Genomic DNA, 25,301 nt, shown 5'->3' on the forward strand with positions numbered 1-25,301 from the left:
AAAACATATTAATTTAAAGAAAAATTAAATTATTTTAAAAATACTTTTAAAATACAAAAACAAATAGAATTACAACTAACACTCAACACATGAATTTTACATAAGCCTGATGTGTTGACAATTGATTGGCATTGAGAGCACATGTACAAAATCATACAGTTTTCAGCAGATCAAGTGATAACCCCGCTTAGAACATGTTTGGGAACGTGGTTTAAACCGTGTTTTTAAAATATTTATTTATTTATTTTTGTTAAAATTTAATATAATTTGTACGTTTTGGATCGTTTTGATGTGCTAATGTCAAAAATAATTTTTAAAAAATAAAAAAACATCATTAATATGTATTTTGACATAAAAAATTATTTGAAAAGCAACCGCTACCACACTACCAAACACCCTCTTACACATGCAGAAAATAAAAGAGTAGAAAAGGCTCTTTAAAGGCTAGGATATAGATGGAATGCGATTTGTTGCCAGCCCAACTTGTTGTGTTTCAAATGGGAAATTTAACATATGGACCGCACCTCGATGCCAGTTTGATTCCAAAAGCCAAAATGTTATGCTTATGACAACATTAGTTTTGTATATTTTTTATTGCATAGTTTTTGTGGTTTTAATTTAAAAAAAAATTGAAAAAATATTTTTAATTGTAATTCTAAAAAATATTTACTTAATAAGAACCGACAATATAAATTTTAGGTATATCTCCATGAACAAAGAATAAATTACTTTAAAAAATTTATTTTGAGTTTTTCTCTTCAATTCAAACCCCATATTTATCATCTTTTAAATTAATATAACATACAATTTTAACTACATAACTACACTCTCTCTCTATATACTGAAATTCTAATTTCCATGATGACATTCATAATCTTTCCGTCACAGAGACAAACACGTCATCAAATCATGGGGCCTTCCTAATTCGTCAGCCAACTCCCATTGATAATCTATAAAATTGGAAATCACAGCGAGCCACGTGACATGATGAAACACTGATGAGCTGGCTGTGTACATGGGCTCTGTCTCACATGGACAGGCATCTTATCCACAATGATGCTGAAAATGCTCTCTGCACGAATGAGGCAAATCATGTGCTAGAATCAATTTGTGATGCTACGTAATGAAGCCGTTTGATTTGACCAGCCCTTGTCCTTTATCGGTAAATTCAATAATTAGGCTGTTTGTTGGCAGAAAAATAGTATTTTTTTAAAAAATAACTTTTTAGAAAGTAAATTCTAATAAATTTAATTATCTTTTAATATTTGATAATGTTATAAAAAATATGTTGAAAAATATTTTTCAGTATTTGGTTATGTTATGGAAAATGAACTGGAAAATAGTTTATTAATGTTTTTTTTTCAAGTTTATTAAAATAATAAAAAACAAATCTTACAAATTAAAAAGATGAATGAGAATGAAATTGAGAAAAATATAATTTTATAAATTATCTCAAATAAAATAAATAATAATTAAAATAATAGAAATCAAATCTAACAGATAAAAAAATCGAACGATGATGAAATTAAAATAATAATAATTACAATTTCATAAATTATTTTAAATAAAATAAGTAACAATGAAAAGAATGAAGATCAAATTTGATAGATAAAAAAATTCAATTAAAAAAATAATAAGAGAAAAGTAAATAACAATCATAAAAATAAGGACCAAAGTTAATATAAGAATCAAATTTTAAGGGATGAAATTGAAAAAAAAATCAAACAAAATATATAGCAATCAAAAGTTCGAGGACCAAATTTGACATAATCAGCAAATAATATGATATTTCTAATTTTTTTACAATTTCAGAAAAGTGCTTTCCATCCAAAATAAAAGGAAAACATTTTCCTGAAAATCAAGTTAAATTTTTCTTTGACAAGAAAGTGTTTTTCGTTGACCAACTTTTTTAATGATAAACAAACACATGAAAGTTTGGAAAGTGATTTTCTAAAAATCACTTTTCAAAAAACAAAAACACAATTAATTAATTAATTAATATTTCAATATCTCTCTGGTTTTTAGTGGCTAGCGATTGCTCATTGTCTGTATCAAAAACAAATCAAGAGTTCATTGTTGAATACTTGATTTCATAGACTCGGTGTACCGGATCACACCCAGGTTTAATTTAACGAGCTCAATATTTAAAATAATTTAATTATTTTATTTTTAAAAATATCGGATCACCCGGGTTAAAAAATAAAACATGATACAAATCATGTTTTAAATCACCAAATCAGCCCTGCATTTTGCAAATTAACAAAGCCGAGAAAATTGGTAAATAATTGAATATTTCAAGTGCGCTCAGGCGCTAGACAGCCCAGACACAACGATAATTCCGCTAGCTAATAAAGTGTACAAAGGGCCTACTATATTTATTAAATATTGAAAATATTCAACAGTTTTGTTGTCTCGTAGCGGTGCCTTTTCCGGCGGAGTAGTAATAATGAGCAGCAGTGCATAAACATGTAAGCATCTAGCTTTCTCCTCCTGCATTAGCTGCTAACGATCACAGATTTATATAGTTTATGGCATCAATCATCATCATCCGTGATGAAATATTAAAAAAAAAAAAAAAAAAAAAAAACAGGCCCTGGTAATTTTTTAGCTTTAACAATAGGATTCTTTAGGTTTTGGTTTTAGACCCGGTATTTAATTTTCATTCAATATAGAAATTATCGTATTATATCTAATTAATGGAGCAACAAGATAGCACTTATCTACCCTCAACTATTCTCATAAAAAAAACCCCTACCATTAATTGAACCAACTATAACAATTATGAATTAATGAGATATTGAAATTTTAATTATAAAACATGGATTAAATTAGCATATTGACTTAAAATTTAATTGATTTGAGACTTGGATTGGTCTGAATTAAAAAAAAAACAACCCGATAAAAAACTTGGATTGACTTATGATCTGGTCGGCTAACGTAAAACCTGATAATTTATTTTTTATTTTATTTAAAATAATTTTTTTTAATTTTTTTTATATAAAGAAATTAGGTTTAAACATACCATCGCAGCCAAGTAATCTGAATGCATGGACACATCTTATAAACAAAGCGATATAGATATATAAATGCAGCTTTAGACACATTCAATAGAGTACCAAAAGACAACAAAAGAAAACACAAAGTTTCTGTCAGTGTGTGTTTTCTGTTGCTGTTTCTCTCCTAGCTCTAAGAAACCAGAACTTTTTTCTGGTCTTTCACGAGTTTCTTCAGATCCCAGGTTCGAGAAGAAACCTCCCTTTCTTTTCATTCTTTAACTATAAAGATTCTCCTGTTCCCCCCCTTTTAAGATCTCTGCGGGATTGCAGCAATATTACAAAACAACAAAGAGGAGAAAAACAAAGAAGAAAAAACAACAGCAATCTTTGCTGGACTGCAGCAATACCACGTAAGACTTTTTGCTCTAAAACCCCCCTTTTTTTTCCTGTTTGGTTCCTTAGAGAGTTGAGGAAACTTGATATATCTTTCCTTTACTAGTTGTCAATCACTTTTTGTGCATTAAAAGGCTATCTTTTCGTTCTCTGTGATTTTCACTGCAAATCTTGCTATACGTTTTGTCTTTTGCTTTTCCTTTTATGTATTTGCTTGACAACCAAGGATATTTGTTTTCCTTGAAAATTTTAGCATGTTTCCAAATATACTTGCATGTCCAAATATAGACTCTCTTTTGGATGGTGATTCTGCGTTTGCTTATTCTTGCATTTATTTCTGATTGATGTTTCTCAAATGTTATGAACCATAACAATTTTAACACCATTGTAGGCTACCCAGTAAAAAAAAAAAAAAAAACATGCTAAAACAATAAAGCTACAAAAGCCTGTAGGACAAAAGGTGGTCAATTTTACCTGAGGTTTGTAGCATTTCTCCTTGAACTTCAATCTTGAAGCTTTTGAATTAATTCTTCTTTTCTTTTCTTTTCTTTCTTTCTTTTTCATAATAGATAAAAAAAAAATTGTGCTGTTAATTTTAGTTGGAAATTTTGAAGGGGAGAGAAACAGAAGGAGAAATAGAAAATGAAGAATTCTGTATCAGACCAGAGTTTTTACATAGAAAGTGAAGAAGAAGATGAAGAGAAGGAACTTGGCAGAAATGGACAAGGTGAAGAAGATAATAATGAATCAGATTCTGATAATTCTTTGGCCGATGATAATCGGCAGCAGAGTAAAACTGGTTTATACAACACCTCCTGGCCTCAAAGTTACAGGTTTCCTCTCTCTCACCCTTCTTGCTTATGCTCTGTTTTCCTCTGTTGATTTCATGTCATGGTCAATCTTGGACTTTCTTGAAGGTATAATTTATCAAAGAAAAATATGTTTTCAGGAAAATCATGCCATGGGGTCACTCTAATAGGCCTTCATACAGGGAAAGTGATAATATTGGGGTCATTGACTCAGTAATTTCACAAAGATTAGGAACCAAAAGAGTTTGAAAAATTCTATGTTTTTTTTTTTTCAATCTAGTGGTCGAACAAATGATTTTCCTTGTCACCTAAATGAATTTTGAGCCTTCACAAAACTTTTCTTCTATATCGAGTAGTAATCTGATGATGTTGAAATCAATCTGTGAATCATGTAACTTGCAAATCCAATAGTCCTCATGTTGTTTCATTAATATGCATTTGGTGCTATTTATAGCTCCAGATACTCATCCATTGTTGTTGACTGATGTTTCAGGCAATCCATCGATTTATACAGCAGTGTGCCATCTCCAAATCTTACATTTTTGGGCACACCTACGCTATCAAGATTAGGCAGTTCATTTCTTTCCTCTTCACTTACAAGAAGATACACACCAGAATCATTACCTTCTGTGGTAAAACCTCTACTGCAAAAACCAGAAGAGGAGCAACTCCCACCACAAAGACGTAGTTCTCGTTCTCTACTAGCTCCAATTACATCGAGAAGGTCATCAGTCATTAGAAAGGATGAGAAACCCTCCCAGGTTTCACATGAACTTCCCATGTCTCGTCAAAGCTCATTTGGACAAGCTGTGATTAATGGTAAGTTGAGGTTAACACAACGTAAAATGCTATGGAGAATGGCCAACACACACACACTCGTGGGTAAATCCAGACCATCCATTGTAGTGTGTACCCCATGCAATTGACAGCTTGTATTTGCCCACGATTGTCTAAAATCATCCTCTAAGACAGTATTGTTAGCAGTAATCCTACCTGTCAACCAAACTTGATCCCACCTAGACCCTACAATTGCCAGGACCGCATCAACCAATGATGTTACAGATGATGTCCTGTTGCTTTCTTACAATCACTTGGCCTCAGGTTTAGTTTCGTCTATCTATTGATGACATCTTGTTTTTTAGTGTCTCCATGAGTCAGCTATTATGACTGGCATGTCTGAGAGACTCAATTTAGGAAAAGCATATTGCCAGTAGCTATCAATATCTCCAAACAACCAAAACTGCCTGAAGGGATGATTTGTTGTTTATGAAATTAAATATAGGTTTTTTAGACAAGGGGGCCTGCCTTTGTTCACATCTCATTATTGTCTCCCTTTATGGGCATAAAACAACCATGTTTGTATTTCATAATTTGGTGGCTTAGTTTTCACATGAAAACTCCGAACTAAACAACAAGAATATCCGTCTGGTTGTTGCTGAACCTTTTGGCCTCTTTGTGCATGCTTATGTATTGTTTTTACTTGCAATTAACTGTAAATCTGCACGGCTCGGTATCAAGTTGAATTTCTGTATCATAACTTGAAAAGGATTGTTTAATTTAATGGTTACTGTGTTCTTGTTGTGGTTCACAATGCAGGCTTGAATGTTCTGTGTGGAGTTGGGATTTTATCTACTCCTTACGCTGCTAAAGAAGGAGGGTGGCTAGGGCTCATCATACTGCTCGTTTTTGCTGTTCTGTCTTTTTACACCGGGATGCTCTTGCGTTACTGCTTGGATAGTGAACCAGGACTTGAAACTTACCCAGACATTGGCCAAGCTGCCTTCGGTACCACCGGTCGCTTTGTCATCTCAGTAAGTCTAGTTTTTATTTTCCATTTCCTGAAGACTTTGCACGGTTAAAATGCTTAAATTGACATGCAAAATTTCTCTCTTAAACTTCATAGCTGACTATTGTATCAAGCACTGGTGTATAAATTTGACTAGACAGTAATGTTGTCGTTTCTGCCTTTGTTTTTTTCTTTTTGCAGATAATACTGTATGTGGAATTGTATGTAAGTAAATCTGGCTTTTCCTGAATGATTTACTTTCTGTATTTTAATCAATCAAGTATATTATTCCTTAAAAGAGAATAAGATGGGAAGCAAGATTTCTTTCTGGGCCACTTAAATTCTTGGTCACAAAAGTTGGATCTTGTTTTCTTTGACAAAAAGTTCACAATTTACCATTTGCCTATACTATAGTCTGCTGGATCAAATGTGGCTATTGTTTACCTCGTTTGACTTGACTCAAGTTGCCTATTTGATCATTAGTTGCATATGATTTACTGCAAATTTATTACTTATAAGGTTTAAAATTAATGTGAACCCAAGTTCAAAATGATATTGCTTTCAGCCTATATAGCAACCAAGATCCAGTAAAATGGGTCCGATGATGATATTTGTGTCTTTCAAAATCATATTTATTTGACTATTAGTCACTCAATAGTGAATGGATCCCCTCTTTACTTAGCATAAGCAACCATGGGACTTGCATACTTCAGATAATAACCCAAGGCAACCACTTTTTCGCTGCTGCAAATATGCAATTCTGTAAACGTGGCCTAAGGTGATCAATTTTGATTAATTGTTATCGACAAAGGTGCAGTAATTTCCTTAGCATTGCCATGCATTTCTATATTGTTTCAGTCCTGTGAAAGTCAATGTTCACAGTGAAGTAAGCAGAAGATATTTGATAGCATTGCTTACCTATCTAAATATTCTTCAATGCTGCAGGCTTGTTGCGTTGAATATATAATTTTGGAGGGTGACAACTTATCCTCTTTATTTCCAAATGCACATATAAGTTTGGGTGGATTTGAGATGGATTCCCATCATCTATTTGCTTTGATGACCACCCTTGCTGTTCTTCCTACTGTTTGGCTTAGAGACCTTAGTGTCCTTAGTTACATTTCTGGTAAGTGTTCTTAAATTAAGTTATTTTGGATTTTAAACATTTCTCAACGGATGTCAAAATCATTTGATGCGCATTTGTTTTCTTGCCTGAGCTACATCATCTGATCAATGATGAAAAAATGTTCTTAGCATGTCATAGGCTGCAAGGCGCGTATCAAAATAAGCAGCTATCTTGTTTTGAAATATTCTTAATTTCAGCTTTTTTTCTTCCAGCTGGTGGAGTTGTTGCATCAGTGTTGGTGGTCTTGTCCTTGTTCTGGGTTGGTCTGGTTGATAATGTGGGCATTCACAGCAAAGGGACTGTACTCAATCTTGGAACTCTTCCTGTTGCCATTGGTCTCTACGGTTATTGTTACTCAGGACATGCTGTTTTTCCGAACATCTACACTTCCATGGCACAACCTAGTAGATTTCCAACAGTTCTCCTAGCATGGTAACTTAAGTTGCTCAACCTTCTTACTTCGAAAGCGTTTGGATCCGCGTTCCTAAAAAATTTAAATTTTTTTTTATTAAAATTTAATATGGCTTGTACGTTTTGGATCGTTTTGATGTGCTGATGTCAAAAATAATTTTTAAAAAATAAAAAAACATCATTGGCATGCATTTTGGCACGAAAAATTATTTAAAAAGCACCCGCAACCACACTGCCAAACACGCTATTCATCGTAGAAACTTATTTTAATTGACTATGATTTTAATATTCCTCACTTCATCTTCGCTTGGTTTTGTTATCCATGCAGCTTCAGTATTTGTACTTCGATGTATGCCGGGGTTGCTTATATGGGATACACGATGTTCGGAGAATCAACAGAAACTCAATTCACTCTTAACTTGCCACAAGATCTAGTTGTCTCAAAGGTTGCTGTGTGGACTACGGTATGTTCATCAGCTCTTACAAAAATATCTTTTAGCTGTTCTGTCTGTTCTCTTCCTTTGATCTAGTTTATTGTTTGTTCTTTTGCAGGTAGTTAACCCATTTACCAAGTATGCATTAACCATGTCTCCAGTGGCAATGAGTCTGGAGGAGTTGATACCATCTAACCACATGAAGTCTCACATGTATGCAATCTGCATTAGGACAGCGTTGGTGTTCTCTACCTTACTCGTCGGTCTCGCCATCCCCTTTTTCGGTTAGTCCCCCTTGATTGTACTGTCCTACCCTACAACATGTCTCTTGCAAAACCAGTTGATTTTCATTAAACCTACAATTTTCTAGTCCATACCTCGCTTGGTTGCGTATTTATATATGCCATCGACATTTTCTTTCATTGCAGGCTTGGTCATGTCATTGATTGGATCTTTGCTCACAATGCTTGTAGTAAGTTTTCTACTACCATTATAGTCATTTAGCTTCATATCGGAGCCTTGCCCTGCCATTTGGTCTCCCCTATGCTCTTCATAAGATTAATCACGTGGTTTTGTTGAATTCAACTTACAAGTAATTTCTTTAACAGACATTGATACTTCCTTGTGCTTGCTTTCTGAGCATCGTGAGGGGTAAAGCAACAAGATTTCAGGTATGCCACTTCTATTAATACCCCCATTCACAAACTTAGAACACCTTTTAACGTTTCCCTTCTATATTTCCCTTTCTAGCATTAAATTTTGTCAGCACTTTGGAAGCATAGTTGATGGTTTTGATATTGCTCTTATTCCCATCTTTTGCTATTCTTTCTGTAGGGTGTAGTTTGTATCATAATCATTGCAGTAGGGATTGTATCATCAGCCTTTGGAACCCACTCAGCACTCTCCAAAATCATTGAGAATTTGAGCAGCTGAAATTTTGGGTTACTTCTGCAACAGTAATGGCAACTAGAGTTTCATTTTAAGTAGTTTACCTCCTTATTCTCCACTCCAATTCTGAGACGGTTTTGGTGTTAGCATCCCCCTATTCCCCTTCAGTTAACCTGCAATTTTGTATGATTATGGACAGGTAAAATTATTAATTGTTTACAGTATCCTCTTTAGTATCTGTTTTGTTCGGTTTGTTTGGTATTGTAATAATTTTTATTGTTAATTCTTAACAATAAAACAATTAAAATATCCTTATTATTCAATAAAATATCCCTAGAGTTTTTATTGCTTCGATAAAAAAATAAAATTCTTAACTCTTAATTAATTTGTTAATTCTGATTCATACGATCTTTATTAAAAAATAATATTTTATTTTGACATTGCTACCAATGGAACTCATGATAATAGTGATCTGACGAAGACTAAAGAGGTAAAAGATATCAATGGTTTGCTCTTTTATAAGTAGCGACTAGAGAGGGAGCGGGAAGGGGAAGAAGGGTGAGAGAAGAGACTCTGTGCATTGGGCAACTAACAAGAAATAAATAAATAAATAAATGATTTATTTTTTGTCACACAGTAACTGTACTAATGTAACATATAAAAACATTAATTATATACAGTTAAACCTCCATGAATTAATATATTTTGAAACATGAAAATTTATTAATTAATTGAAATAATATTTAATCAATAATTTATTAATTTATACATTACTTTTTTTTTAATAATTTATCAAGGTTTTTCTTTTTCAAAGCATTAAAGTTAATACATGTATCGTGTTATTATGATTATAAAAATATTATTTAATTTCTAAATTATGAACTTTCATTATTTTATATATTACGTAATATAAGAACACTATACATCAAAGCCTTTTTAATGCACTAAATTTTTTTAGAAATGAGGTCCAAGAAAACATAAATTTCAAGAGAAAATAATTAGCATTAAAGTTATATCTTACAAATACCTTCTGCTTGAGTCGTGTACATGTATAATTTCGATGTACTGTAAAGAAATTATTAATTTATATATAAATTGGGATTTTTATTTTTTTAATATATTATCTTATAAATTTAACAAATTATTAATTTATTACATTGATCTCAGGTCATGACCGATAAAAAATATTATTTAATCAATATTAATTTATCAAGATTATAATGTAATTAGTAAACAAATATCCATATCTCTAGCATTATCCAACATCAGTCTAGACCACCTTTCCATAAGCAAAAAAAAAAAAAAAAAACCACTGTTTATGGAACCTTTTAAGTAAATTTTAATTGGTACTGCTTTGGAAAAAGAAAATGTTGGTCCTATATATTGTTTTCCAAAGCAACTATTTTTTATACAGATTTAATTACCACTTTGTTTTTGGGCAAATAGATTTAATTTTAATTTTAAAGTCATAATTAATTACCTTATTATATTACATATCACTTTTCAGTTAGAAGATGTTGCGATATATATATGATTCAATAATTAATTAAATAATTATTACAGAAAAAAAAAGGATTTAATTAAGAATATTTATTTCCTCGTATAGAATCAACTTTTGTCTTTGATGACATCGATCCTCGCTTGATCCTGAAGTTATACGCACAGATACATCTTTTTAAAACCCATTAATTGACCTTCAAAAGAAGCTCTTTACATGGAAAATTACATCCTGGATTTCCATAATAGATATTTGAAGAGGGGAGATTTGAAAATGTAAATTATGGTGTCATTGATTTGTATATTGTTAATTAATTATTATCATTATACAAGAGATGCAACGTATCTCATGAACTATTGCATCAAAATAATAGCTCAATTAATAATTTATTCAAAGTCTAAGACGAGATTTAGCAGGCCGTAATGGCACTCATAATCATATATAGCACAGAATATCACAGCATTGCACATTACTGCAAAAATGCAGGTGACATTTTGTATTATTGTTATTATTATTATTATTATTTGCAGCAGCAGCACTACTACTAAGCTAGCTTATATTAGGTCAAGCAAGCGAAATGAGGCAGTGATGCCTCTCCTTTACAAAAGAAGCCGCCTTTCCACTAACCTGTCACACAAGGTATTGCTATGAGCATTTGCTGAGGAGAAAAGGAGCTGTTCTCGCAATAGCACATGTGATAGTTTGCGGAGGAGCGTTTTTGATTACAAAAAATACGTTTGCAAGATTTAGGGCAAAAGGGTATACAGACATCATCGCTCGCACATGGCATGCCCTTCATTGCTGTGATTTCTGTAGCTTGAACTGATGATCCTTGCTGTAGGAAACCTGTCAAGAATTTTTGTTTTATCAGTCATGAGCTATCGTTTCTGTACTTATTGTCAAAGTGTATGGAAAATGATAAAATAAATTAAGTAAAAGGAAACTTTATTTTAATATTCAACGATTATTATATCTTCAAAACTAATTATCTGTGTATTGATTAAAAATAAATTTCCTTTCAAAGCGATTTTAAAAACAAACCAAACCATGGCCACCAGCTCTCATTCTTACAAATTAAGCAGAGGAGAAAAGTAGACAAAAAATAGGGAAAAAAATACGAGGGAGGGAGGGAGAGACTCACAAGTTGTAGAAAATATCAAAACAATTAGGATTGCCAACTTAAAAGAAGCTTTCTCCATCTTTCTTCCTTTGCTTATTGAGAAAAATTAATATCTCTGTGTGTTTTCACGATATAGAGAGATGGTATTTATAGAGTAGACTAATTACTGAAGTTCGTGAAATATATATATATATATATATATATATATATATATATATATATATATATATATATATATATATATATATATATATATTGAGAAAATAATGAAGGTTGTCTATTTTTGGATTCAAGTTCTATAAAAATAATCTCTAATTATGGAAACATATATCAAGTCAAAAGATTAAATCAAGAATTTTGATAATTGAAGATTGTAATTTATTCCTTTATTAAAGGATATTTTGATTGAATTCTATCAATACAATTACTAATCATGAAGAAAATTAAAGACCACGTCAAAAGATAAGATCAATACAATCATATTAATTAAGAAAAAAATAACTAAGAGTTTTGAATAATTGAAGATTATAATTTATTTCTTGAATGTTTAATATTTTTGTATATACTATATAATTAATTAATTGTAATAATTAAAATTTTTGTATAATTACCATATAATAAAATGATATGTTATTTTTTTAAGAAACGGTTTTGATTCGAGATTTCTTAAAAAGAATAATACTAATTAATTAGTAAACAAATATTAGCCTCTCTAACCAAATCTAAAAGCAGCCTAGATCAATTCTTTCCATTAGCGAAAAACCACTGTTCATAGAATCTTTCACGTAAAAGTTGTTACTACTCAGGGGATTGCTTTACAAAATAATTAATAAGTTTTTCAGAGTGATTTTTATTTAAAAATTTATTAAAATAATTTTTTTTATTTTTTAAAAACCATTTTTAATATTATTATATTAAAATAATTTAAAAATACTAAAAAAATATTAATTTCAAGCAAAATAAAAAATAAAAAAAATTTAATTTTTTTAAATGTTTTTAAAACACAAAAATAAACAAATATACCACTATTGGGAAAATATATATATTTTTAATATCTTGATTAATAACCTTTATTATTTATACTTTTCAGTTAGAATATGCTGTGATGATTCAATAATTAAATAAATTGTTATTACAAAAAAAAAAGTATTGAATTTGATGATTTCGTAAAAAATCTAAGTAGTTTGGGAACAATGCTCATGTCTTGAATAATTAGTTAATCTTCTGGTTCTGACAATCTAGTCTATTCTCTCTAGCTAAGGTAGTTCGAGACGGGTGCCTGATACGTGTAAATTATTTTTTTTTTTTGTGAATTTAAGGACTTTTTGATGATTAAGTCGGTGATTTTTTGAGAGAAAATACAATAATATTACAGTAAGATACTATGAAAATAAATATGCAATAAATAATGAAGATCTCGAATCCTTTGTTTAAAGAATTCATGATCTATTTATAATTTATGAGTTTTTTTTATAGAGATAAATAACTAAAATATAATATTGTCCTGTTAGTATTAATGTTGATGAAAAATATTCCTAATATATGTGATAATATACATGAAAATATATAAGCATTTAAAGGATATAAAATTATGGTGAATTTTTAGAAGATTTTTATACACCTAATAAATATAGAAAGAATAAGATCTAAAATATAATATTAATGTATACTAGATTATTGTTTTAAAAATTTTGTTTTTAATGACATTAAAATCATTTAACTGTATTAATAAAAAAATTAATTTGATAATATCCAATAAATTTCATGAAAAAACAATATTACCTCAATAACAAGTTTTGTTAATTTTTTTTTTTTAAGAATAGCAAAATTCTAATACATAGGGCAATGTCTCTGTAATTACAATGTTTTACTGACGTGTTTTTCTTTTTCTTTTTAATTTTAATAATAAGTTATCATGCATCAATACAATACTACCCTCTCCTTCGGTGCTCCATAAGAAAACTGATACCTTGCCAAGACTGCAACCTTGAGCTGAAAGTCCAATCGAACGGTCAAAAAAGAGTTCCAGTTCTGATATTTCCTTTGATTTTTTCAACTAGTATCTTGTGGAAGCCACCCCCATAATCCCCCAAAAAATACAGAAAAAAAAAATCCACCTTTCCTTCCTCCTCTTTCAGGGCATGAAGGGAACCACAACACCTGTCTCTTTATATTGAAATCTAGAGTTTCTTTTAGCAAATTGCTATATTTCCTTCTTCAAACATGTCTAAGATCTTACACAGCCCACCATCTCTCAGATTTCTGTCTCCAAACTCAATACCACGTGACCCATCACGTGACTTGTCAGTATTAAGTAGTACTATTTCATGTCCAAATCCCGCAATTTCGATTTTCAAGAAACTTTCTTCTCCCGGAAAATTTAATTTGCCAGGGAAAAATAGAGACTTTCGTGCTTGGAGCCAAGAGGGGCCTTTGCAAGAGGTGGATGATTCTCCTGTTTCGTTTGAGTTGGAGCCCATTTACAGTGAGAGTCAGTTTGATCGTGTGATTGCAGAGGCACAGCAACTAGAGGAATCTGTTATCATTGTTTGGTGTGTGGTGTTAGTTTGTCTCTGGGTTTTGTTTGAATTGGTTAGACTTTGCTTTAGTTAGGGCTGTTTCTGCATCTGGGCCAATTTTTTTTCAATGAAAAAAATATGAGAAAAGGAGCAAGTTCAGATTTTTTTACTCTCGTAGCAGTTTCGATAAAATGTCTTTGTTTGTCATGTTTTTGTTCCAATTGCTTTGTTTCTGAAACTGGTTTATATGGTTAAAGAGAAATCTTGGCAAACGGGAGCGCAAATTTTAAGCTTTGTGGGTTTATTTGTGTGTTCTGAGTTGAACAATTGGAAAAGTTACTGTACAACAATTGGTTTATATGGTCATATTTGCTCTTGTAGGATGGCAAGCTGGTGCAGAAAATGTATATATTTGAAACCAAAATTGGAAAAGTTGGCAGCTGATTACTATAGAAGGTTTGCTCTATTTTCGTTTCTGATCGTCTATGCCTTAATTAGAGGGAAATTGCCCATTGGACATGTTGAAAATTGTATAGTTATTGAGAGTGTTCCTTATTTTTATATTCACTGATGCTACACAGATCGCGGTTTTACCGTGTCGATGTCAATAATGTTCCACACAAACTTGTTACTCGTGCAGGAGTCACTGTAAGTCTTATGGTTCCATATACTTTCTGTAATTCTTCCTTCTTTGTAACTTTATATCCCACAGCCAGGAGAAGTAAAATCTGATTGTAACTGAGCAGTTATAAGTCATTCTATCGAGGAAATAAGAGATACAAAATCATTTTGGGAGGGGGAGATCTAGGTCTGGAAGAGGGTTGAAAATTTAGTTTAAGATCACTTTGAGAGGTGGGAATGGTTCGATTTTTAGGTTCTGCCTAACCTCATGAAACATTTAACTAGTTGGTGAATAATTTAGTAGTACTGGCTATTTCTTGTCATAAATTCCACTCCAAGGCTATTCCTGTCACAAAAAACTTTTAACATGCACAGGCATATCAAAAAACAAAGAACGCAGGCATTTTGAAGGTTAATCCCATGTTTTCTGTTTGCTCCAGCAAAATATACATTCCAAGCACTTGTGATTAACAGTTAATTGTTCGATTTTTCATGTATTTGTTTGCTGTGGGCTGTGAAATCTGTGCAGAAAATGCCAACCATTCAGGTAATTGCCATTTTGATTGTATGTTTTTGAGATTCAATATTTTCCATCTTCACTTCTCTTCCTAAAGCTGTTTCTCTTTGTTTTACAGCTATGGAAGGATAGCAAGAAACAGGCAGAGGTGATTGGTGGTCACAAAGCATATTTGGTCATTAATGAAGTTCGTGAAATGATTGAAAATGAGGATACCTTGTGAATTATGGTATTGCTCGCCATTCTTTTTTCCTGATCGGTATCTCTTTATTTCTGCTCTTTTTTTTTTCCCTCTGTAAAAAAACATTACATAGAGAAGAAGAAGACTGCCCTTTTTTTTTTTATTTATGATTTCGGCTTTGGTTAATAACCTCATCTGCTGCAAAAAGAATAGATGAGGAATACTGATCTGCAGCAAAAAGAAAATATACTTTGAGAAATACACAATAAAGAAAAAACCGGTGACCTCATCACTGCTAAATCAAATTGTTGTTGTTCTCCTTTGTTTTGTGTTAAATTGTTTAGGTGGTGATGGGCCTAGGATTTATATCCCTCGGACAAGGCCCATAGACCCTCGTACTGCATCGGGCCGGGTAATATTTATAGGCCCAAGATTATTGTGGATCTCAATATATATAAACATTTTTACAAGACCACATGTAATATATATTATCAAACTCACAATATAATATATATAAATATTTATGGTTTCATGGGAAAATCGTAAAATGCATTCGATAATTTAACAGGTTTATTAGAGAGGGTAGATATTGAGAGAGAGAGAGACTTCAAACGACCTCTACAGGAATGCTGCCCATGCACGTAACGACCGTCTATCACCGTCCATTATCGATCAACGGTCCTCACAATTCCCTCTCTTTTTTTACTCTCTATAAAAGAATAAATAAATAATTGGAAACAGAAAAAGTGACCGTTTCTCAAGAATCTCCTCTCTCCATGCTCTCGCTCCCTCTGTAAATCCTCTCTCTCTCTCTCTTCTTTTTTTTTTCCACGATTTTTTATATTACCTCTCATTAATCAAGAAGCTCTCCTCAATTCTAGACACGACATCGTTTGCTGCTTAACCAATTTTCCTAAGTTTCGCATTTGATTCTTGTCTGTTTTAGATTCTTTTTAAAAAATAAAACTATATGCGTGTATTGATTATTTATTTATTTATTTCATTAGGTTGTAGTTCTTTCATTGATGTGGGGATTAATCGTGAAGGTATGGAATCTTGATGCAATTAAAGATTTTTTTTGTTTGATTTTAATTTCTTGAAGCACTGTTTGGTTGCTGAGAAACAACGCTAAAAAAATGGAATAAAATGTATGAGCTTTTCCTGTATTAATTTTAAATACGTAAATGCAATAATAAAAGTTCGATTTTCTTGCTTGATTAATTAATAATTTTTATGCGATATAGACAATGGGCTTAGATTTTAGTTTATTTTACGTCTGGTTATCTTTTTACACGTCTGGTTATGTTCCTGTGCTCATTATGTTTAATTTTTCTTAAATTTTATATTCCAGAAATCCTAATCTTGCTAAATGTGCCAGTTTACTCGACCCCTTTTTCTTAAATTGAATTTCGTAATTTTTCTCAGCGACCGACAGAGAATTAGTGTTATAGTTTGGATTTTTAATTTTTAATTTGATCCCTTTTTTTAAAAAAAAATGAGTTTTGTAAATTTTCTTAGCAAGTAAACATATAGAATTGGTGGGGAGGTTTGGATTTATTTATTTTTGATTTGGTTGTTTATCGTATTTTTCTTATTTTCAGTTTCTTTGAGAGATGTTCACTGGGAGCAGTAACATAGAGATGCTACCGACTGTGGATGATTATCTACAAGGGGGGTTCGGTGGTAATTTAGAGGATAATTTGCAGAGCGAACTGGAACTGATTCTACAAGCACGGCGTCGTAATCAACGCATAGAAAGAGATCTTGATAGATATAGGAGTGGCAGTGCTCCGCCTACTGTTGAGGGATCATTAAGTGCTGTGGGAAGCCTTTTTAGGAACAATAATTTGAGTGACATCAATAGTGTCACTAGTAGTAATGGTAACTGTAACAATGTGGTTTTGACCGAAGAGGAGATTCGCTCGCACCCATCTTACCTTTCGTATTACTATTCTCATGACAGCATTAACCCAAGATTGCCCCCACCTTTGTTGTCAAAGGAGGATTGGCGTGTTGCACAAAGGTTTCAGTCTTCAGGATCTATGTTTGGTGGTATTGGCAACTTGAGGAAGAATAAGGTGGTAGAAGATAGCGATAGTTCATCACTGTTTTCAATACAGCCAGGACTTTCAGTGCATAAGGTTGACATTGATTTGATAGAATCGAGTAATTCAAGTAGAAATAATGTCATCAGGAATGCTTCATCCAAGTGGCTTGATAGAGGTTCCAGTGATCCTGGATTGCAGCGCTCCAGGCTTGGTGCAAGGAGGAAAAGTTTTGCTGACATTCTACAGGTATTGGATATAGCAATATAAAAATAAAGAGCTTTTACGAGAATCAACTTACGAACTGTTTAATAATACTACAAGGATTGGTAGCTGAACATTAGCAATATCATATTTGGTTCAGCCATTTGTGCATAAAATGATGTTGAAGGAGTTTTTTTTATTACAATGATGGCAATTATCAAAGTCTATTTTAGCTTATCGAGGACAAAATGTTTGCACTAGTTGATAAATTTTAAGGTTGAAGAATGAGACTATGAGTGAAGCAAATTTATCATTAATTAAGCAACAAACTGTACTACATACAAGTGACGTTAAATCTGAGAGTCTTGACTGATTTAAAAGATTATCAGTAATTAAGCAACAATTGTTTGATTAAGTGAGGGAACTTATGGATAATTTTCATAAAAATCACCTTCATTTTTATGTTCATTATACTTGAAAACGGTTTTGGTATTGCCCATACTTATTCAACCAATTTAATTTGATTCACCTGAAATGTACACCAGCAAATGCTAGGTATTGCGTTCTATTGTATCTTTTTTATGCTAGGTGTTGCATTTCATTTCGCTTTTTAAATGACATTTTTATGTTTCAGGAAGGACTTGATCAGCCCACTTCCATACCAGGTCACCTATCTTCCCCAGCAAGTCATACTACTTTTTCTGATCTTCTGGATACAACTGGTGAATGTGATCCTCATCAAGTTGGGTTACATGATGGAATGGAATCCCTGGAAGGCTTGTATTCTGGAGCAGCTACCACTGCCTTCACAGGAACTCAAAGCCACAGCAATACCTTTTCTCACTCCTTTGCATCTGCTGTGGGCTCATCATTGTCTAGGAGTACAACACCTGAACAGCAGCTGCTTGGGAGGCCTGCTATTTCTAGTCTACATCCTGTTGGCAGCAGAGTTGGTCCTATTGAGAAGAAGAATGCTGTTGGCATGATTGTCCAAAATAATCATTCTTCTGGGATTACCGAGCTTGGGGAAATTGCCAATACGTTGTCTGGATTAAACCTTTTGAACACTAGACTCACAGATCAAGAGAGTCATACACGAGGCCAACTGCAAATGGATCTGGACAGTGAGCCACATTTTCCTTTTAACATGTCGAATGGTGCTGAGCAGGCTCTGCATCAGCAACTCATAGAAACATCCAAGGTAGAAAATCTCTCATTTTCTACCAACCATACTGATATGCCGAGAAACAACAGGATCATACCAAACAATAATGCTTCTAAGATAAGTTATAATGGGGAAGTTAGTATTCCCAGAAGAACTTCTTCTTCTACCAATCTTCACTCACAAATGAATTCCTTGGGCCTTGGAAGTTTGGAAAGATCAAATGTTTATCATCAAAATGCAAATATTCCAATTATGGATTTCACTGGCCATGTACCTGATGATTATTCGACACTGAAACTGAATTCAATGATCAAGAATCATTTTGACACAGGTTATCTTTGTTTCTTTTGAGCTTTCACGGAAATTATTTGTACATTATACGCGTGGATAGATAGATACATTTCTTGCTGGCTTGAAATTTTGTTTTTGCTTTAGGTGGTGTTGGAATTGAGAATGGTTTCAATAGACTGGGAAATCAAGTAGGGTCTGATCTTCGTTCTCCATTTCTGGACCCACGCTATACTCAGTCCTTGCAAAGAATGTTGGATTATGCAACACATGCTGTAGCTAGTTCAAGTGAGCCTCCAGTTAGAGATTATTTTGGCACTTCGGAGGGAGACTTGGACAGGATTCAAAAAGCTTATCTTGAGACATTGCTTGTTCAGCAGAAGCAACAATATGAATTGCCAATTCTAACCAAATCTGGTGGGTTGAATCAGGGATACCATAGGAATTCATCATATAATCTTAGCATGCCATATCCAGAGAACTCAGCAGTGAAATCTATGCTTCCTTCTGTTGGATCTGGGGGTTTTCAGAGTGGGCGAGCTTCACACTTAGCTTCTGTGATGAGGAGTTCGACGGGAGGATCCACTGGGTCACGGCAGTCTGATATTGGCTGCAATGCTGAAAGAAAACAGTCTTCATCCTTTATAGATGAATTTAAGAACAACAAGACTGGTTCTTTTGAACTTTCAGACATTGTTGGTCATGTTGTTGAATTCAGGTATATATTGAATTATTTCTGGTGTTTGTTTCTCTCATACAGTATCTGGAGTCTGAGTTTAACATTTCCTCTTGTGCAATGCAGCACAGATCAGTATGGAAGTCGGTTTATCCAGCAGAAACTAGAAACTGCTTCAGTTGAAGAGACGAACAAGATATTCCCTGAGATTATTCCTCATGCTCTTACCTTGATGACTGATGTTTTTGGAAATTATGTTATACAAAAGGTACATGTTTTTTTTTATTTGAAATTCTAACTGCTGATTATCTCCTTTACAACTCCATGCTCTGTGTATGATTTATTAATATTACATTGTTATTCTTGAATGCACAGTTTCTTGATCAAGGTACAGAAAGTCAAAGAATAGAGTTAGCCAGTCAGCTTACTGGTCATGTTTTACCTCTCAGTCTTCAAATGTATGGGTGCAGAGTAATCCAGAAGGTACTTTTCTGAGTCCCTTGTTGTCATAAATACATGTGCACATGTGACATGTCCATGATGCACACACTCTTGTATTTTGGTTCTCAGCATCTGTCTTTAAGATTTTTACTGGACATGGATCTGCTTGAAGCAAGCATACTTCTATGTGAATATTGTTGTTGGTGATGCATATTTTGCTGAGCAATATCTGGTTCCTGGGCATTTTAATTTATCACTGTGATGTGGCTTGGTGTAATGCCAGGGATTTCCTTAGATGCATAATAAAATATTATGATTTAGTATCTCTTACATGCATCCATCACAAGGAAAGAAGATGAATTATTTGATCAGGGCGTGAAATGCAGCTTACCACCTTACGTTCAAGATCATGTCCCTTTTCTGGCCATCAAAATTACTTAATGTGCTAAATCTGACCACAGGCTTTGGAGGTGATTGACGTGGATCGACAGACTCAAATGGTGGCAGAGCTAGATGGCTCTGTCATGAAATGTATTCGTGATCAGAATGGTAATCATGTTATTCAGAAGTGTATAGAGTGTGTTCCAGGAGATCGAATACAGTTCATCACCTCAGCTTTCTATGGGCAAGTTGTGGCCCTTTCCACCCACCCTTATGGTTGCCGTGTTATCCAGGTTAAAAATTACTCAGTATTCACTTTCTTGATGGAAATATATTATCATATTTGACTTGTCAATTTTTTGATTTGTCACCAACAGAGGGTCTTGGAGCATTGTAAGGACATGAATACACAGCAAGTTATTATGGATGAAATTATGCAGTCTGTATGCGCTTTGGCACAAGATCAATATGGAAATTATGTCATTCAGGTACTGAAAATTTTCCAGCTATGCGTGCATTGACTGGCGAATGAAATCCTTTGTTCCTAGGATATTAGTTTGTCCAGTCATTCTTGCCCTGCATGCTAATCCTAAAATTTTAGTTTTTATCTGTCAAAATCCATTGAATATGAAAGATAATCAAGGCAGAATTAGTCTGTAATTTACAGGGATTTATTTTTCTTCTTGGTTCAAATATTATCCTATTACCCTTATTTTCCAGCTAAAACAATATCTAACAATATAATAACCTTTAGGAGACTGGAAAATTATTTCCGTGTGAAAGATCATATATTGCAGATATGAGTTAAGAAAATTGAGTGGCACAGCTTTTCTTTCCTGGACTGGTAATGAAGTCATTGATGTGTAAGTGGAAGTATTGAGTGCCAAGTTATGAAATTCATAATTTTTAATATCCTTTAAATCTTCACCTTCACCTTCACAGATTCAATTTTTGTCAGATTCACCTTCATCTGTTAGAGCGCTCTGCATCCATATTGACTTCTCTATGTTGACTAAAGATATGGGTTTGATCTTGTTTTTGGATTATGTTGCATCATTGGCATGAAATGGGTGGCGTTGTTCTGTATTTAATTGTTCCGCTATTGTGCTGCATCATTAGTTTCCTGATGTTTGCACTTTTGTTTTTCTATAGCATGTCCTGGAGCATGGTAAGCCACAACAACGATCTGTTATTATTAGAAAGCTTGCGGGACAGATTGTTTTGATGAGTCAGCAGAAATTTGCTTCTAATGTTGTGGAGAAGTGCTTGACATTTGGTGGCCCTGATGAGCGCCAGCTTTTGGTGAATGAGATGCTTGGTTCCACTGATGAAAATGAGCCCTTGCAGGTCATATTAGCATTCACAACCCTTACCCCCCTCCCTGTGGTCATATTGGAAACACATGCACACACAAAGATCAAAAGATTACAGTTGTTTTCAGATGTGTTTTCTAAAACTAATTTGATTGTTTCTAGTCCTTGCCATATACCTCCATTGTTGTATGTTTTTTTTTTCCAGCTAAATATTCTAAATATCCGGTACTCTGCAGAATTAAGCTTGATTATGGAACACTTGAATGATCATCCAATCTTAACATGCTCTTCTCTCATGAATATCAAGATTACTGCAGCCTATGCTTGTCTCAAGGCTTCCAATTTTGGTTTTTATTTACTTTCACTGATCATTGCCTGGATGACCAATGTGTTTGGAATACAAAACTGCAGGCTATGATGAAAGATCCGTTTGGAAATTATGTTGTACAAAAGGTTCTTGAGACCTGCGATGATCGAAGTCTAGAGTTAATTCTTTCTCGCATTAGGATTCATTTGAGTGCCCTGAAGAGATACACTTATGGTAAACATATTGTTTCGCGTGTTGAGAAGCTCATCACAACTGGAGGTGAGGAATCTTTGTAGTTGCTCGTCTTTTCCTGGTTTACTTGTAACCAGCGGACATACATGATTCTTTCTCTCTCATATGCAGAAAGGCGCATACGGTTGTCATTCGCAGTCTCCTCCTAACTTGATTTAATCTGGAAACATGGAAGGCACTTTTTCTTTGACGCCATAAAAAGCAAAAAGGGCATGCAAATTTTGTACAGCTAACATGGAAGGTGATTTTTGCAAGTTGTCATCTCATAGCTTTGGTCCTTAAAGAGAATAATAGATGTAAATAAGCAAGAAAACTGCATGCTTGCGGAATAAGATGTTTTCGTTTTTGTCAATATCTGATTGTATATGCAGCTCACAGAATAAAGGTAAATTTAGGTTAGAGAGGCAATTTATAGTTGATCAGTCTCCTCTTGGAGTACAGTCGCAATCTGTACGGTCTGTCATAAGGAATGGAATGTAAATGTTACTAGCAGACGTAAAAGATGATATTTGATCTTTTTGCTTCAGAAGGCCCGGCCCGTGTTTTAGATTGTTGCACAGGAATTGGATTTTCTCTTCTTCTATTGAGTGAATTACCATCTGATCTTTTTCCACGGGAATTGGATTTTCTCACCTTCTTACATCAATTCAATAATATCCTGACAAGGGCTTGAAATTACCTGCAAGTAGTGGTCATCAACAAGCTCAACCACCTCTGTCCTGTAACTAGAGTTACGATATTCTCTTGGTGAAGTCTATTCAAAATTAGTGATACAACTCAAAATTACATGAAGAAATTCACACAACGATAGAGAGTTTGCACATATCCGTGGCTGAAATTCACTTGAGAAAGCAGGTATAATAATCCAGTAATTAAAGAGGTTAAATGGACCAAGTACCTGAAGGAAGTGAATCAGAATCATTCGACAAGAATACAGCTTTCAGCTCTAATTCACTTCATCTTTACAATCTACCTATTTCAACACACTCTTCTTCATCAGCACAATCCAAATCTAAATCCAGTTTTGGACGTTCGACATAAGGATTGTTCACTCTTCTGCTCTTCAGAATCACCTGTGATTCCTTCATCAAGTTAATGTACTTATTCCTGATCCTTAACATGGGATGTCTCTCAATGGCCATTTTATCACAATAAGCCTCCTTAAGAATAGCAGTGCAAGTTTTATTCCTCAAAGACAGATAAAACATGTAGGGATGCCTTTCAAATGCTTTATGAACCTTCTGTGGTAACCCAAAATGCTTCTTAAGACACAAAAGTCTCCTCCTTTCTGCAGAATGCTCAACGAACAAACAGAGCAACTCATGAAGAAACCCAACGACCCTTTTCTCAGCAATATCACTATTAGGATCCAAATGTGAATAATCCTCATATGGGGACACATATGGAACCTTTTGAAACTCTCTTAACCAAACCTCAATCTTCCTCCTTAGCCTCACACCCTTAGATGGGAAAAGTGGAAACTCAATTGCCTCCATAGGTTCATTGGAATACACTCCTTTTTTCATTGCATTTCTTTGCAGAACAGACAAAACCCTTTCGTTGCTCTCAACGGCTAATCCCTTTAACCCTTCCTCCATCTCCACCACCCTAAAAGATCCATCAAGATTCATATCCAAACACTCCAAGAAATCCTCGGGCAAACCCAAATACCATAACATCCCTTGAATAACCTTCAAAGGCAACACCTTTTGTTTGCTCATCAAAATAAACTTCTTTAACCTCTCTCTCAGATCCTCTTTACAATCCTCATACAACCTTCTCTCTTCTCTATCAATCTCAACAGCTTCTTGGGTCAATCTAAACCAAGGCAAATTATACTGAGGACCAGTGAACTCCTCAAAGATCGATGGGTATTGCCTCAAAAACCTTGCAACCTTGATTTTCACATCAAAGTGCAAGCCTTTCTTTGACACGTCAGAGATTGGGATACAACCATTGGGGTTTTGGGCTATCATATTTTTCAAAGAAATGACGGGTTTAAGTTGAATGGACTTGTGTATGTGCTCTATTGTGTCAAGGTATTGATCTTTTTTCCATTTCATGTACACATCTACATAGTTCTTGGTTTGTGTGTATGTATATGGTGGGTTCTTGGCTTTATGGTTTATAAGGGAAAAGATTGGATTTTGAGAAGAGTGGAGCAAGATTTTTAGGGTTTTAGAGGTGGGTTTTTTGAAGAACATTATATTTAGGGTTTTAGGGGTTTTGGTGGGTGATTATTGGAAGCGGGAGAATATTTGGGTTGGGGTGTCCTGTGACTTCTATTACAGAGCTTCCAGTTAGATAGTTGGTGGGGATGACTGGTCGTTTATAGGAAAACTTAAGATACACCAAGGTGTTGCAGCTTGGGTTGTCTTTTTGGAAAATAAAAAAACGGAAAAACAAAATTTTGTTCTTTTCCAATTACAATTTCGTCCGAAATCTATTCAAAATTAAACAAAATTGCCCCTCCAAGAAGGAAATGTCAAGTGTTCTTTTTCATGTATTCTGGGTGTGGAAGGGAAATATTATCTGATTTCTCATGTATGAAATTGATATAATTATTTTTTTATGTTGGAATCTAGAGTTAGACAACACATTGGGTAAGTAAATAAAGTTTTTTCACACAAACATTATAATTTTTTGTTGCTTTAATAGTAAAAATATTCACAGATCAACTTTTCTATAAGAACATATCTACTTATTAATGAGTTGAAATCACTCTTTATTATTTTTTTATATATTGAACAACTTTTAATTTATTTTTATTTCCATTGGACTGTTATCCGATCTTTTTTAATCTCATGCTAATACTTTTTTTCAATGACAATTAATATTGTTCACCAATAACAACAGTTGCGAATTTAGTTTTCACATTTCTACGTAAGAAGAACAGGAGAAATTCAACTCCCTTTTCTCCTGTCTTCCCA

The 25,301-nt window shown here is 33.5% G+C and overlaps 4 protein-coding genes across 10 annotated transcripts; 3 read left to right on the top strand and 1 right to left on the bottom strand.

Annotated features, from left to right (window-relative positions):
- The first annotated feature begins 3,083 nt into the window (after positions 1–3,083).
- Positions 3,084–9,188, top strand: LOC7494940 (amino acid transporter AVT1C). 3 transcript variants are annotated; one of them, XM_052455015.1, is made up of 14 exons: positions 3,084–3,238; positions 3,327–3,406; positions 3,781–3,868; positions 4,004–4,222; positions 4,692–5,017; positions 5,795–6,009; positions 6,186–6,209; positions 6,930–7,110; positions 7,323–7,542; positions 7,850–7,985; positions 8,074–8,239; positions 8,384–8,427; positions 8,564–8,626; positions 8,790–9,188. In XM_052455015.1, the coding sequence occupies exons 4-14, from the start codon at positions 4,032–4,034 to the stop codon at positions 8,886–8,888; spliced, it is 1,665 nt and encodes a 554-aa protein (XP_052310975.1). In that variant the 5' UTR covers positions 3,084–3,238; positions 3,327–3,406; positions 3,781–3,868; positions 4,004–4,031; the 3' UTR covers positions 8,889–9,188. The 3 variants fall into 3 exon arrangements, with proteins under 3 accessions (XP_052310975.1, XP_024462346.1, XP_052310976.1); XM_024606578.2 differs by lacking the exon at positions 3,781–3,868; XM_052455016.1 differs by having other exon boundaries at positions 3,085–3,406; positions 3,989–4,222.
- A 4,496-nt stretch (positions 9,189–13,684) lies between these two features.
- Positions 13,685–15,341, top strand: LOC112328434 (thioredoxin-like 3-2, chloroplastic). Its single transcript, XM_024606954.1, has 5 exons — positions 13,685–14,013; positions 14,362–14,436; positions 14,562–14,628; positions 15,131–15,148; positions 15,237–15,341. Exons 1-5 carry the CDS (start codon positions 13,685–13,687, stop codon positions 15,339–15,341), a joined length of 594 nt encoding a protein of 197 aa, XP_024462722.1.
- Positions 14,572–22,900, top strand: LOC7494941 (pumilio homolog 4). 5 transcript variants are annotated; one of them, XM_024606000.2, is made up of 14 exons: positions 14,572–14,628; positions 15,042–15,148; positions 15,237–15,347; positions 16,307–16,345; positions 16,901–17,593; positions 18,183–19,044; positions 19,149–19,719; positions 19,804–19,945; positions 20,053–20,160; positions 20,580–20,792; positions 20,877–20,987; positions 21,652–21,846; positions 22,224–22,398; positions 22,483–22,900. In XM_024606000.2, exons 5-14 carry the CDS (start codon positions 16,913–16,915, stop codon positions 22,518–22,520), a joined length of 3,096 nt encoding a protein of 1,031 aa, XP_024461768.2. In that variant the 5' UTR covers positions 14,572–14,628; positions 15,042–15,148; positions 15,237–15,347; positions 16,307–16,345; positions 16,901–16,912; the 3' UTR covers positions 22,521–22,900. The 5 variants fall into 5 exon arrangements, with proteins under 5 accessions (XP_024461768.2, XP_052310977.1, XP_024461770.2 ...); XM_052455017.1 differs by lacking the exons at positions 14,572–14,628; positions 21,652–21,846 and having other exon boundaries at positions 14,635–15,148; XM_024606002.2 differs by lacking the exons at positions 14,572–14,628; positions 16,307–16,345 and having other exon boundaries at positions 14,635–15,148.
- On the bottom strand, positions 22,754–25,284 carry LOC7494943 (protein WHAT'S THIS FACTOR 9, mitochondrial). Its single transcript, XM_002311962.4, has 2 exons — positions 23,270–25,284; positions 22,754–23,050 (listed from the first exon to the last, which is right to left on the bottom strand). Exon 1 carries the CDS (start codon positions 24,573–24,575, stop codon positions 23,334–23,336), a length of 1,242 nt encoding a protein of 413 aa, XP_002311998.4. The 5' UTR covers positions 24,576–25,284; the 3' UTR covers positions 22,754–23,050; positions 23,270–23,333.
- Positions 25,285–25,301: the final 17 nt, after the last annotated feature.

This window comes from Populus trichocarpa, chromosome 8 (genome assembly GCF_000002775.5).
Source record: "Populus trichocarpa isolate Nisqually-1 chromosome 8, P.trichocarpa_v4.1, whole genome shotgun sequence".
Lineage (NCBI taxonomy): Eukaryota > Viridiplantae > Streptophyta > Magnoliopsida > Malpighiales > Salicaceae > Populus > Populus trichocarpa.

Bases quoted from the DNA above. Each gene is read 5' to 3' on its own strand.
- LOC112328434 (XM_024606954.1), top strand. From the start codon at position 13,685: ATGTCTAAGATCTTACACAGCCCACCATCTCTCAGATTTCTGTCTCCA. The intron at 14,014-14,361 runs GTGTGTGGTGTT...TTGCTCTTGTAG, and splicing joins GAATCTGTTATCATTGTTTG to GATGGCAAGCTGGTGCAGAA. The intron at 14,437-14,561 runs GTTTGCTCTATT...GATGCTACACAG, and splicing joins GCAGCTGATTACTATAGAAG to ATCGCGGTTTTACCGTGTCG.
- LOC7494940 (XM_052455015.1), top strand. From the start codon at position 4,032: ATGAAGAATTCTGTATCAGACCAGAGTTTTTACATAGAAAGTGAAGAA. The intron at 6,010-6,185 runs GTAAGTCTAGTT...TTCTTTTTGCAG, and splicing joins CCGGTCGCTTTGTCATCTCA to ATAATACTGTATGTGGAATT. The intron at 7,543-7,849 runs GTAACTTAAGTT...TTATCCATGCAG, and splicing joins CCAACAGTTCTCCTAGCATG to CTTCAGTATTTGTACTTCGA.
- LOC7494943 (XM_002311962.4), bottom strand. From the start codon at position 24,575: ATGTTCTTCAAAAAACCCACCTCTAAAACCCTAAAAATCTTGCTCCAC.
- LOC7494941 (XM_024606000.2), top strand. From the start codon at position 16,913: ATGTTCACTGGGAGCAGTAACATAGAGATGCTACCGACTGTGGATGAT. The intron at 21,847-22,223 runs GTCATATTAGCA...ACAAAACTGCAG, and splicing joins ATGAAAATGAGCCCTTGCAG to GCTATGATGAAAGATCCGTT. The intron at 22,399-22,482 runs GTGAGGAATCTT...TCTCATATGCAG, and splicing joins GAAGCTCATCACAACTGGAG to AAAGGCGCATACGGTTGTCA.